The 13776-nt window shown below is 61.0% G+C and overlaps 1 protein-coding gene across 11 annotated transcripts; it reads right to left on the bottom strand.

The window, feature by feature from the left end:
- Positions 1–1308: 1308 nt before the first annotated feature.
- Positions 1309–12384, bottom strand: RGS11 (regulator of G protein signaling 11). 11 transcript variants are annotated; one of them, XM_045459985.1, is made up of 17 exons: positions 12278–12384; positions 11814–11910; positions 11683–11733; positions 11379–11485; positions 10645–10696; positions 10473–10531; positions 10177–10253; positions 9933–10014; positions 8503–8571; positions 7417–7446; positions 7270–7331; positions 7034–7147; positions 6808–6923; positions 6568–6655; positions 6333–6471; positions 2207–2289; positions 1309–2113 (listed from the first exon to the last, which is right to left on the bottom strand). In XM_045459985.1, the coding sequence occupies exons 1-17, from the start codon at positions 12320–12322 to the stop codon at positions 1990–1992; spliced, it is 1395 nt and encodes a 464-aa protein (XP_045315941.1). In that variant the 5' UTR covers positions 12323–12384; the 3' UTR covers positions 1309–1989. The 11 variants fall into 11 exon arrangements, with proteins under 11 accessions (XP_045315941.1, XP_045315940.1, XP_045315932.1 ...); XM_045459984.1 differs by having other exon boundaries at positions 7417–7494; positions 12278–12376; XM_045459976.1 differs by having other exon boundaries at positions 7417–7494; positions 10177–10531.
- Positions 12385–13776: the final 1392 nt, after the last annotated feature.

Genomic DNA, 13776 nt, shown 5'->3' with positions numbered 1-13776 from the left:
TTGACGCCTGGACGTCCCCCCCCCCCCCCCCCCCCCGTCCCCCGCCGCTGCCCGCCTCGCAGACGCCTCATGCGCCACACGTCTCACGGACACGCCCCACGTACACGCCTCACGGGGTACGCCTCTACGACACGCCTCACCGGCACCCTCACGGACACGCCACACGTGCACGGCCCACGCACACGCCTCACCGGCACCCTCACGGACACGCCCCATGCGCACGCCTCACGGACACGCCCCACGCGCACGCCTCACAGACACGCCCCACGCGCACGCCCCACGCACACGCCTCACGGACACGCCCCACGTACACGCCTCACCGGGTACGCCTCTCCGACACGCCTAGCCGGCACCCTCACGAACACGCCCCACGTGCACGGCCCACGCACACGCCTCACCGGGTACGCCTCTCCGACACGCCTCACCGGCACCCTCACGGACACGCCTCACGTGCACGCCCCACGGACACGCCCTACGCACACGCCCCACGCGCACGCCTCACGCACACGCCCCACGCGCACGCCCCACGGACACGCCCCACGCGCACGCCCCACGTGCACGGCCCACGCGCACGCCTCACCGGGTACGCCTCTCCGACACGCCTCTCCGACACGCCTCACCGGCACCCTCACGGACACGCCTCACGTGCACGCCCCACAGACACGCCCCACGCACACGCCCCACGTGCACGGCCCACGCACACGCCTCACCGGATACGCCTCTCCGACACGCCTCACGGACACGCCCCACGCGCACGCCTCACGGACACGCCCCACGCACACGCCTCACGGACACGCCCCACGCGCACGCCTCACGGACACGCCCCACGTGCACGGCCCACGCACACGCCTCACCGGATACGCCTCTCCGACACGCCTCACGGACACGCCCCACGCGCACGCCTCACGGACACGCCCCACGCACACGCCTCACGGACACGCCCCACGCGCACGCCTCACGGACACGCCCCACGTGCACGGCCCACGCGCACGCCTCACCGGGTACGCCTCTCCGACACGCCCCACGCGCACGCCTCACGGACACGCCCCACGCACACGCCCCACGGACACGCCCCACGGACACGCCCCACGCGCACGCCTCACGGACACGCCCCACGTGCACGGCCCACGCGCACGCCTCACCGGGTACGCCTCTCCAACACGCCCCACGCGCACGCCCCACGCACACGCCTCACGGACACGCCCCACGTGCACGCCCCACGCACACGCCTCACGGACACGCCCCACCAGTGGGCCTCACAGCACACGCTCCGCGATTTGGACAATAAAGTGGGCTCAGAGTGCGGGTCTGCGGGTCTTTTATTACCGCGTCGGGCGTGGGTGGGAGCAGGAAGGGGGGCGCCGCTCCCGCTCCCTCGGGCCCCACAGAGCTGCGCTCCCGGAGGACCAACTGGCCTTCGCCCCGGGTCTGGCGTCCCCTCCTCCCCCAAGGGCGCCACCTGCCCCTGCTGGGAACTGGCACCAGTTGTCACCAGGGTGGGGCCGTTGGGGCCGTCCCTGTGCAACTCTGCTGGAGAAGCCACAGCCTCCAGGACACCGGCCAGAGGCGCCCCTGGGGCATGAGGCCTGGGACGTGCACAGTGGCGGCCACAGTGTAGGCGAGACGGAGGAGGATGGCTCTAGGCCGACCGGAAGGCTGAGGCGCCCCCGGCAGAAGCGGGGATGTGCTGTGGGGTCCCCACAGGGTCACACTGGGCGCAGCGCCCCGGGGGAAATCCACCCGGCGGCCTGCATCTCCTCCTATGACAAGTGCCACCTGCCGGAGGCCCACCTGGTATCTGCCAGCAGTCTACGGTTCTGGACGTGGGGAGGCGTCGAGAGGGCTGGACAAGGGCAAAGGGGGGAGCCCAAGAGGTCCGTCTGCCCCACAGCAAGGCCGGGGCCTCTGGGCATGAGGGGACGCCCGTGCCAGGGCTCTCAAAAGTGGCCAGGACCCTGGGCAAGAGGTGAGGGTGGCGCTTCTGCCCACTTAGGCGCCCCCCTCACCACACTCGGGGCCACCGGCGGCCGCCGCAGGCTCCCCAGAGGTGGCGGCAGGAAGCAGAGCGGGGCTGGGGCTTGAGTGCGGCAGCTTCCGCATGAACGGGAACACCCTGTGGGCAAGACGGGACCTGAGCACGGGGCAGCCGTGAGGTCCTGCCCGCCTCACTGCGGGTCTGCACTGCTCCGGGCCCGGACAAGCTCACCGTTTCTTGGCCTCTGGGGGAATCACGGCTTCGGCCAGCAGGTCTTTGTAGGCGGCAGACTTCAGGAACCTCGGGTAGGAGTCCTGCAAGAGACCGCGCCCAGACGGCTTCCCCCGCCAGTCCAGGCTGCCACTGCTGGGGCCTCCGCCAGCCCCAGGTCCCCCCCCCCCCCCACCCCGCCCCAGCGGACAGTGCTGGAGGCGACCACCCCAGACCTCCCCAGAACAAGTCAGACGGACTTGGGGAGACCTAGGCTCCTATCCAGTTTACCCACGAAAGCTGGGCAGGGGCCGGGTGCCCGTGCTAGGAGTGAACCGTGGTACCTACAGCGGGAAATGCCAAGTGGTGCCCCCCCCCCCCCCGCGTTCTCTGTGTACCCCGAGAGTGAGGGGGAGGACACAGAGCAAAATAAAAAGCAAGGTCGAGAAAAACTGTAAAACTGCATAGTATACAATAAAGAGAGAGAGAAATCTATGAACCCAACTGCTTATTATATTTAAAAGAAAAAAATAAATTTCAAATAGTTAATTTTAGTGGGAAGAAGGGAAGACAGCAGAAGGATCAGGACAGAACCACATTTACTTGAATGTACCTTCTTTGCTGATTGGATTTTGAAACCGTGTGGACACTTTACATAATTATAAAATAAAACAACAAATAGTCAATTCCCAAACACTGGAAGTCACGTGGGACAAGTGAGCCAGGCACCCAGCCGGTGACACCCCCCTGGCCACACGGAATATAGCTGTTGGAGGGGGCGTCCCCAGGAGGGTATGTGCAGAGGACCAAGCCGAGGAAAAAGTAAACCATTTTCAGCGACTGCATGGTAAATGGTAATGCTGTGTTGTTGAGACTCCTGAGTGAAGTGTGGGAAAAAAGCAAGTGAGTCATTACGTTAGCATCGTCGAGAACCAAGATTTTCAGCGGGTTAGTGAGGAAAGAGATGGAAGTCAACAACGTTAAGGAAATTCTCTAATCCTGAACCTGAATTAGCAGTGTCACGAGGCGCCGGGGCGGATCAGTAGGCGGGGTATCGAACTCTTGATCGCTGTTCGGGTCATGATCTCATGGTTCGTGAGTTCGAGCCCGAGTCAGGCTCCATGCTGACAGCACGGAGCCTGCTTGGGAGTCTCTCTGCCCCTCCCCCCACACGCACACGGGCACGCGCTCTCTCTGTCACAAATAAATAAATGCACCTTTAAAAAAAAAAAAAAAGGTAGAGGTGCCTGGATGGCTCAGTTGGTTAAGCGTCCGACTCGGGCTCAGGTCATGATCTCACGGTTCGTAAGTTTGAGCCCCACATCAGATGCTGTGCTGACAGCTCAGAGCCTGGAGCCTGCTTCAGATTCTGTGTCTCCCTCTCTCGCTCTCCCTGCCCCTCCCCCACTCGTACTGTGTCTCTCTCTCCCAAATAAACTAAAAATTAATAATAAAAAAAGCAAGTGTCAGTACGAGCTCCCGATGTATCCTGTTTACAACACTGATATTCCTACTTCTGTTCACTGAAAGGGCCCGAAACAGTTCAGGTTACAGTGGACACATCAGCGTGCGCGTCAAGGTTCCTAAACACCCTTGAAAAAGAGCCGGGGCTTCCCATGGAAACGGCTGACTCCAGTTCTGGCACAGGCGGAGCCGGGGACAAGCCACCACGCCGGAAGGCAAGAAAGCCAGCACGATGTCAGAACACATCAAATGCCCCAGGAGCCAACAGCTGGCAGGCTGGACCTCTGCACGGGAATTAAGCGTAAGAACCAGAGCGGAACGAAACCCGTCATCTGGTGGGAGTGTGGATTTACAACGGGGTTAAAACTATCTCAGACTTACTGACCACCCTTGGCAGACACCGTGGGTACGATGCATTATTGTGAAAACTGGTGACTAAAAGAAGGGGTCAAGCACTGATCCTGCCTTCCCTGGACGCCTGTGCCACAAAGAGCAGGCGAGAAGAGGTGTCTCAGAGCAGCGTCCCCCCTCTTAAACAGAGGCAGGGACGGGCCAGCTCCTTGCCTGCACCGAAGCCACAGGCTGCTCCCGTCACAAAAGGAGAGGCGCCCGGGCCCCACGTACCTCCCGATGGGAGAACACACCGAACACCATCTCTGAAGTAAAGACCCTTGGCAAAACCAAATACACGAAAAAACTGAAGATGAATCCGATCAAGTCTTAAACGTAACTACCAATCTGCAGAAACACACAAGGACACCACGAGGGCGCCATTAGTAAAACCCAGACTGTGGCAAATCACAGGACAAAGGACCTCCAGTTTCTTTAAAACAAAACAAAAAAAGAAGAAAAGGGTAGAGAAGAAGCCTCTGCTTTAAAAAGAGGTTTAAGGGGCACCTGGGTGGCTCAGTCAGTTGAGCATCCGACTCTTGATTTTGTCTCAGGTCACGATCTGGGGGCTTTGTGGGATCAAGCCCCGAGGTGGTCTCTGCACTGAGTGTGGAGACTGCTTGGGATTCTCTTTCTCTCTCTCTCTCTCTCCCTCTCTCTCTCTGCTTCTCCCCTGTTCACGCGCTCTCAAGATAAAAAAACTTAAGCAATAAAAATAAATAAATAAAAGGGGGTTTAAGAGATTTATTAACCCATTCTGACATATGGACTTCGTTTGGACCCAAATTCAAGCAAACTGAAAAAGCAGGTAAGTGTTTTTGGCTGTGGCATTCAGAGGGGAAGATGCCAGAGATGTCCATACCCTAACCTCTGGAACTGTGATGGTGTCTCTTATAAGGCAAAGGGATTTTGCAGATGTGAGTTAAGTCGACGATCTTGAGGTGGGGAGATGTCCTCAATTGTCCAGCTGGGCTCAGTGTCACCACAGGCCCTTATAAGTCAAAGAGGGGGCTGCAGGAGGACCAGAGACACAGGTCAGAGATGCTAGACTACCGGCATAAAGACGCAGGAGGAGGAGGTGCCAAGGAAGGCAGGCGTCTGCAGAAGCTAGAAAAGGCAGGACATGGGATTCTCCCCCTGGAGACTCCAGAAGGAACCAGTGCCACCCACACCTTGACTTTACCCCAGGAGACCTGTGTCAGACTTCTGACCTCCAAAACTTTAAGAGAATAAATTCGTGTTGCTTTAAGCCAAGTCTGTGGTGTTTTTTACAGCAACAACAGGGAACTAAACACAGACGCCAAGTGAGGAAGTTTTGACCCCGACTGGCTCTTTGAGGACACTGAGTGATCCTGTCTTCAGTATGTGATACTGGCATCTGGGGTCACGTTGAAAAGGGAGGGAGGGGGTCCATGTCTTTTAGAGGATCCTGAAGTATCTACAGATAGGGAGTCTGGAAATGGCTTTAAAGTCACGGGGTGGGGGGCAGGGGGCAGGGACAGACAATGAATCAGGATAGGCCCTGAGCTGACTGTTTTTGAAGCCAGGCAGTAGGTATGTGGGGGTTCATCTTACTATATTTTTGTTCACGTTTTGGATTTTCCATGTTAAAATACTTCTCTTTTGAGGAAGAGAGCATGAGCATGAGTGGGGGAGGGGCAGAGAGCGAGAGAGAAACAGAGAGAATCTCCAGCAGGCTCCATGCCCAGCACAGAGCCTGACATGGCGCTTGATCCCATGACCCTGGGAGCAGGACCTGAGCCGAAATCAAGAGTCGGATGCCCATCCAACTGAGCCACCCAGGCGCCCCCTATTAAAACCCTTTCTAAAATCACGACTGGACCTCTCTCCTTAGGCCTGTGGCTTGGGCAAGCCCTCAGCCCTTCTGAGCCTCAGTCGGCCCCTCTGTGAAAGTGGAGCCTGGGCCGCAGGTCTAAGCATGCCAGCAGCCGGTGGGAAGCAGGTGTGCAGACCCAGCTGTCACGGGGCCAGGCGCTCCCCGAGCCCTCCCGGCCTGCACACTCACCTTCTTTTTTTTTTTTTTTTTTTTTTTAATTTTTTTTAAATTTTTTTTTTTTTCAACGTTTATCTATTTTTGGGACAGAGAGAGACAGAGCATGAACGGGGGAGGGGCAGAGAGAGAGGGAGACACAGAATCGGAAACAGGCTCCAGGCTCTGAGCCATCAGCCCAGAGCCCGACGCGGGGCTCGAACTCACGGACCGCGAGATCGTGACCTGGCTGAAGCCGGACGCTTAACCGACTGCGCCACCCAGGCGCCCCTGCACACTCACCTTCTTCATCAGCATGTAGATGTGCAGCTGGGCGTCATCCAGCACGTAGCGGTGGGGCTGGTGCAGACCCTCCAGGGTCCGCTCCATCGTCCGGCTGTCGATGTTGACCCACCGGGCGGCGCCAGGGGCCAGGAACTGCCTGTGTCGGCAGAAGGCGGACGGGAGACAGGCCCCGTGGGTCCGGGTTCCGCACGCAGGCCTAGCGGCCAGCCGGCACCTGCCCCTCGGCACTCACTGGTACACGGCGTCCACCATGGCGCGGACCTGGGCCTGCCCTCCATGGCGCAGCTCCTCGCATGCCTCCCAGAAGCTCAGGTTCTCAGCTAGGGGTCCACACGCCAGGTCAGGCCCACCTGAGCCGTGGCCATGCCGGCAGAAATGTGGCGGGGGCGGGGCGGAGGGGGGGGGGGCGGGGGACGGTCCTAGGCAGCAGCATCCCTCACAGGGGCCTCGAGCAAGGCGGGGGGCTTCTCACCGCTGAACTCTGTCCCAAGAAAGGCCATGAAATGCGCCCGTCCCACAGGGTCCTCCAAGAGCTCCTGGAAGCTGAAGCCCCATCGCTCCACGCGGAGCTTCGTGGGCACAGCCACGCTGGAGGGACAGGGCACAGGGATGTGCCGGCAGCCGGGGGGTGGGGGGGGGGCAGTGCCCCGGCGGGAAGGGAGGTGGGGGGCAGTGCCCCCTGCCCCCCCCGGGCTTACCTGGGTGCGTTCATGGCCCAGTAGGTGTCATCATCTGTGACCCAGGGGTTGCCAGGCAGGCACCCTGACATGATGGGATCATGCAGCTCACGTTGGCTGCTGAACTTCAGGTACCTGGGGAGTGGGGGGACGGTGCCAGGGGCCAGTGCAGGGACAGGCTGTGGGGACAACGGCACTCGAGGAAGGGTCTGGGCTCTGGGCGGGGGTCCCCAGCCGGTGCCCTTCGGCCCACTCACGCCTCAAGGCAGACAGAGGACTTCACCCGGGCCCTGCCCAGGGCTTTTCTGCACAGCTCCATCTAGGACGTGAGGCCTATGAAGTGGGGCCTGGCCTGGGGGTCAGCCAGCCCAGGCCCCTCTCTCCCACCCACTCCTAGGACCTACCTCCCGCTTGTAGAAATCTATATTCTTGGTCTGGAAAGGGCCGGGCGGGCTGCAATTAGAAGGCAGGCCCTGTGGGGACTGAAAACCCACCGTAGTTCAAGAGTCCATCCCTGGGCTGATAGAGAATGGCTCAGGCCCCCCGCCTTGCCCCTTGAAGCCCCCTCCTCAATGGAGGGGTCTGGCTTTCCAAGAAGCTTCTGGGGGCCTCTAGTCTAAAGGTTTCCAGAATGTTCCATGGAGCCCTCAGGTTTCCAAAGTTACCTTGCAGTTCCCCAACTGTCACTATTTCATATTTTCGAATGTATTTAGGGTTTTTTTTTTTGTTTTTGTTTTTTTTTTTTTAATAGCAGATACAGGAGAAATACTGCAACAGAATCCCACTCAGGAAGTCAGTCTCGCTAACTTATGCTCCAGGGTGATCTCAGCCTGTTCAGAGCTCAGAACCTGCCTGCCACATCTTCCGGGCCAGGTGGATGGACTGACCCTTCCCAACACCTGCAAACCCTCAGGATGCCCGAGATCTTCAATTTTCGCCTCGGCTCTCTTCAGCTGACTTTATAACAAGAAAATTACAAGCCCGCCATCCTGAACTAGGACTTTGAAGTCAGGAAAAAGTTTTATCTGTAAGGTACTAGATGTGGGATGTTTTGCATTTTGTGGAACTGAAACAGAGGGCTCGGCTGCCACCAAGCGTGGCCACGTCTGTCCTGGCTCAGTTCCCTCTGGTTCCAGAGGCCACTGGAGTCCATGCAGGGTGTTGGCTGGCTCGGCCCAGACCCCTCAGGCCTGTGGCCCCACCGATGGCACACCTCCAACTCCCGGGTTCCGATGCTGTCCCGGCCTGGGGAGGAGCTCCCACTCTTCCCAGGGCCCCATCGCACTTACTTGCACCCAGTGCAGCAGGTGGGAGGCAAGAGGTGAGAGTTAGCAGAGGCCTGGGAGCGGGGATACAGGCAGTGGGGCATGACGGCAGGGTCAAGTGCCATTTGAAAAACCGGATGGATGGGTGAGCAGCCCCCAAGTTGGGGTGGGGGAGACATGTGTGCAGGGTGGGGGGTGGTCTGGGGGTATGTGTGGGGTCCTCACCATCTGCGCTTGCCCGGCAGTGCAGGAACCGCGCTCTGGACCCTGCTCCAGGACGCTGGGGACCCCTGGCTGCAGAGGGGAGGCTGAGATGAGGTGAGGGGTGCAGCCCAAGTGGGCTGGTGAGACCCGTCCTAGTCTTGTGTTCCTGCCCCCCACCAGCTTCATATACGGAAGCCCAGCACCCACACGTCCTCCTTCAGTGGAAACTACAGGGGACCTGGGGGGGCTCCGTTGGTGAAGCGTCTGACTTCAGCGGAGGTCACGACCTTACTGTTCGTGAGTTCGAGCCCTGCGTCAGGCTCTGGAGCCTGCTTCAGATTCTGTGTCTGTCTCCTTCTCCCTGCCCCTCCCCCACTCGTGCCCCGTCTCTCTCTCTCTGTCTTAAATCAAAAAAACAAAACATTAGAAACCGTCATTCAGAGAAAATTAAGAACCGGAGTCTCCAGTCCCTAAGCCTGCTCTCTACCCATCCTCACCCCCGTGATTACCTCACCTCAGCTGAGCTCACCTCCCTGCTCCTGACTACTCAAACCACAAACCTGAGACTCCTTTTTTTTTTTTTTTTTAAGTAGGCTCTGTGCCTAATGGGGCTCGAACTCACTACCCCAAGATCAAGCGTCATGTGCTGCAGGAGCCCCCTCCTAACCAGCCTTCTCGAGATGCTCACCCGCCCCACATCTTGCTGCCCTATCCTCAAATGCATCTGCACGTCTGGTCTCTTCCTCACCTCGGACCCGGCAGAGCCCTCACGCCCGTTCGCCCGGAGGCCCCCGCTGCCCTGCCCTCAGCCCCTGTGCACGGCCTCGGGGCCACGTCTGCTCTGCCTTTCCACCTCCCGATCCTGCCCACCTGGCGCTCAGGTGGAAGAGGAGGAGTCATTTCCCAGAGACCCCGCCCCCCCAGACACACACTTGATGAGTTACAGGCCTGTGGATCGCTCTCATTTTTCTTTCCCATGGATTTTTCCCACAAGAACTTGCATTCATGCTGGCTCTGACCGCCCCCACAGACCAAGATAGCCGGTCAGCCTCATCTCTCCACAGCAGAGGACTAGCACACCGCCTGCTCAGACCGTGGTTCTGGGTACAGCCTAGCTACAGGCCAGCACCCCCCACAATTCTTGGTCTGTGGCCTCAGTTCCTCAGAGCTGTAACTAAGCCTGACTCCACTTTGCCTCCTCCTTTAGACCCAGAAAGAAGCTGGTTTGTCCTGGGCTGTGTGCATGGGAGGCGGACTCAGGCCCGGGCCTCAGTTCTCATGGGCCCCAGAAATAGAACTCACTGCTGGGATCCCGAAAGCCGCATCCTTATCACAGGCTCAAAATGCAGGTTCGGAGCGAGCATTTGAGGGCAACACACTGCCTTCTGGCAAGATCCCGCTGCGACACAAGGAACTGCCCCCCCGGCAACACACACATACAAGGGTATTACCGGAGGCCTATTCACCAGCCAGTACGTCTGCTCCTGGCACGCCATGACCAGCCTGTCCCCCTTCCTGCGCTGCTTAGCTGCCCTGGAGGGAGGGTAGGTGGAGCTGGGGGACAGGGTGCCCACAACAGCACCCCGTCCCCACCCTCAGGCCAGAGCCTGGGAAAAGAGCCAGGGCTTGGGACTGCTGGGCCTCCCGGGCAGTTCCCACTCGACGCCCACAGTCACGGGTGGGGCAGGGTCTCACCGAAGCTGCTCTCTCGCTTGCATCACCACCAGGTCCCACGCGTGGTTGATCTTCCTGTGCAGCTGGCCATAGTGTTCCTGGAGGGTGTTGAGGTCGACCCTGGGCACCCCCTCTCCCGTCCAGCTCTGGGTTAGGGACCACCCACATCCCCACTGAGACGTATAGGGATCCCATGTTTGTGTCTGCACCATCCTGGGGCCCGGGCTGTGTGTGTGCTCCAGGGCAAACTGAGGCCCCGGGGTCAAGGGCAGGGCTTGGGTTCCTCTGGCTGGCCTCAGCCTAGGGGAGCGTCCCACCTTCTCGTGGCCGACCAGGGCCCCCTGCTTTCGGATGTTCTTCTTCGCCAGGTAGATGGCTGGAAGGACAGGGGGCCAGGCTGCAGAGGAGAAATCTCTGCCCCTCGTCCCTTGCGACATCACTTCAGAGGGCAGGAAGCTGTCCCAGGTTGGCCTGCTCCTCCTCACTCACCATAGTCCAGCTCAGTAGCTGGCCACAGCGTGCTCGTCCAGAAATAGGGCGTCTGGTACGGTGCAAGGACAGCGTTTCTGGGACCCGCTGGACCTTCCTCACCCCAGGAGTTGTCCCCCTCCCCAGGCCCCTTGGGAAGAGACTGGGCAGCCTCCGAATCTGCCTGTCTGCCCACAGCCTGGAGACTCACACACCCCTGGCCATCTTCCCCACCTGGAACCAAGCTCCACTCACCCCTTGGGGCCCCCTGCAGGCACTGCCTCCTGGACTGGGCTCCCTGAGTCCCTACTACCTGGTGGGGGGTGGGGGTGGGGCCTGCTCCAGTCTGTACTAAAGACTCTGTGTGGGGACTGCCAGGGAGGCCAGGCAGGACAGGTCCGTCGTGATTGAGGTTACACACTGAGACGCTAGAATCCTGTCCTCAGGCCCCACACAGACTTCTTCCTGGGTGGGGGTTTAAGGATTCTCAGGGAAACCATCAGAATCCAACACAGGTGCTATACCCTTTATGGGTCCCCTGCTGCGGCCTCAGAGAAACTGCGGGTCTCTCCCCTTATCCTGGTCCTCCTATCACAGGGCACGTGTGGGTTGGGGCAGCGGACCACTCCCCAAGGGCTGGGGGAGGGGCAGTGGACCCAGACCTGTGGTGACATCACCACGCCCTACTCCAACCCCTTCCCCTCTAGCTGGGCTGCTGGGTTTGTGCTTTCCACCTGCTCCCAGTTGCACCTGACCTGAAATCTGTAGGGTGTGTCGTCCGGCCGGAGCACAAGACAGCGGGGGTCTCGCAGCGGGTACAAGTAGCCGTGTTGCACCAGGAGAGTGCCCAGGTGCAGGGCCTCTGCCGGCGGCAGGGTGGGGAGTGCTCAGCCTGGGAGAACCAGTCCCGGGGCTCTCCCTCCCCAGCACACTTGGCTGGGCCCTGACACCTGTGAGCCCAGCCTAGGCCATCAGCACAGCGACCCCAGGGCAGGGGGCAGGGGACAGGAGGCGCGGCAGGGGTGGGGCACCGGATGAGCAAGGGGCTGACCCCCTTACCCTCCTCTGAGATGCAGTACTTCTGGATCAACCACTCCACGAGGTCGCTGCCTGCACAGCAGAGATTGGCATGGGGTGGGGGGTAGGCTCGGGCAGGGCCTCCATCCACCCCAGCCCCCGCGGCGCCTCACCAGCCACCATGTGCGGAATGACGGTGATGAGCAGGCGCTGGCTCCGCATCTTCACGCCCTGGTCGGGGTCCTGCATACTCACGACCACCCGCTCCATCTGGGCGAAGGGGGGCCTTGAGGGACTGTTCCGGCCCGCCTCCCCCGCCCCGCCCCAGACCCCGATTCCCCGGAAAGGGCCGAGAGCCCGGGATCAGTGCGCTCAGAGAAGATTAACGCGCACGCACGACGGTGGCATCTGAGGCCGCGGCGGGCGGCGGCGGAGTGGGGGCGGGGGCGGAGGCTAGAGGCGACTCCCGCCCCCGCACCCCCAGGTCTCCGCCGCCTCGCCCCGCCTCGCCTCACACAGCGCTGTCGCCCCCAAACCCGCGGCCACACTGGCGCGCACCCACGCCCACCCCTCTTCGGCTCCCGGCCTCGGATGCCGGGAAATCGGGGGCACGGCGGGACCCCCAACCGGCACCCACCTTGCTCAGATGCGGCATCTGCGCACCGGCGCGAACGCCGGCCATGGCGGCGGGAAGGCCAGATGGCGGGTGGGGGCGGGAGCCGCCCCCCCTCCCCCCGCCCCGCGGTCCGCACGCCCCACCCCTCCCCGCCCCCACGCCCCGCAAGGCCCGCCTCACGCCCCTCTCCGCCCACGCCCCGCAAGACCCGCCCTCACGTCCTCGCAAGACACGCCCCTCCCCACGAGATCCGCCCCCACGCCCCGGAAGACCCGCCCTGCGCAACCCCCGGGGTGGTTGCGGGGGAGGGGGGGGGGTTGCCCCGGCGGTGTCAGCCCTCAGGGCACACGGGGTCTGGGGTCTGAAGTCTGGAGGAATCTCCCCCTACGACGGGAGAAACTGAGGCCTGCGCCTGCGGGAGGGGCCGCGAGATGGGCCGTGGAGATGCGCGCCATGGCCCCAGGGCGCGGAGGTCAATGAGGGAATCCGGGCTCAGCTGGGACAGGGTGGGGGGCTCAGAGGGAGGAGGGTCTCCAGGAGAGGGTCCTTGTGGGGTGGGTGGGGACAGCAGTTCAAGGTCTCTTGTAATCCCTACCCCCCCTCCCCCAGCCAGCCCACGTGTGACCTCCTCAGGATGCGGCAGCCCCAGTGGTGGAGGGGGCTGTGAGGTCAGGGCAAAGGGCTTGACTGTCCTAGGAGTGTGTTTCTGTGATCGTGACACCATGCGTCACACCATGTTGGTGCCTCAGGTTGGCTGTTGCAGGTGTGCTGGGTGGGGGGAAAGGTGGCAGAAGGCTCACTCTCCCCCCAGCTGCACAGAGGCCTGGGCAGGACCAGTTGGGGAACTGGCAGAGACTCCACAGATTACAGGATATCTGAGACTGTGGGAGAGGACCTTTACTGGGGAGGGGGGATCTCAACCCGCCCGCCCCACTCATGGTTCCTTTGCAGCCTCTAGGCTCAGGGCCCTGTCCCGGCCCTTCCTCCCCCTACGCCACCCAGCAGCTTGGCCACTACACCTCGGAACCCCTTTGCTGGACATTTATAAGAAATTCAAACAAGGGGCGCCTGGGTGGTTGAGGCCCGGGTGGTCAAGGTCCGACTCTTGGTTTCAGCCCAGGTCATGATCTCACGGTTTGTGGGATGGAGCCCCATGTGGGGCTCTGCGCTGACAGCATGGAGCCTGCTTGGGATTTTCTCTCTCCCTCTGTCTCTGACCCTCCCCCACTTGAGCGCGTGTGCTTGTGCGCGCGCGCTCGCTCTCTTTCTCTCTCTCTCTCAAAACAAATAAACTTAAAAAAAAGTCCAACCAGGTCTATCTCTGCTTTTTGGAGATAGAGTCTCTGTCCTCCCCTCCTGCCTCAGGGATGCTGGGGACAGAGCAGGATGGGGGGTTGGCCTTTGTCCTGCAGCCTCAGACCGATTTATGGCCACTGCTAGCAAGGCCAGGTCCAGGATGGGCTGGGGAGTCCTGCCTCCGCCAGGGATCTCCCTCAGATCCCAGTGACCTTCTCCCAACC

This window comes from Leopardus geoffroyi, chromosome E3 (assembly GCF_018350155.1).
Source record: "Leopardus geoffroyi isolate Oge1 chromosome E3, O.geoffroyi_Oge1_pat1.0, whole genome shotgun sequence".
In the NCBI taxonomy this organism is placed as follows: domain Eukaryota; kingdom Metazoa; phylum Chordata; class Mammalia; order Carnivora; family Felidae; genus Leopardus; species Leopardus geoffroyi.
This window is presented reverse-complemented; position numbering and strand designations above follow the sequence as displayed.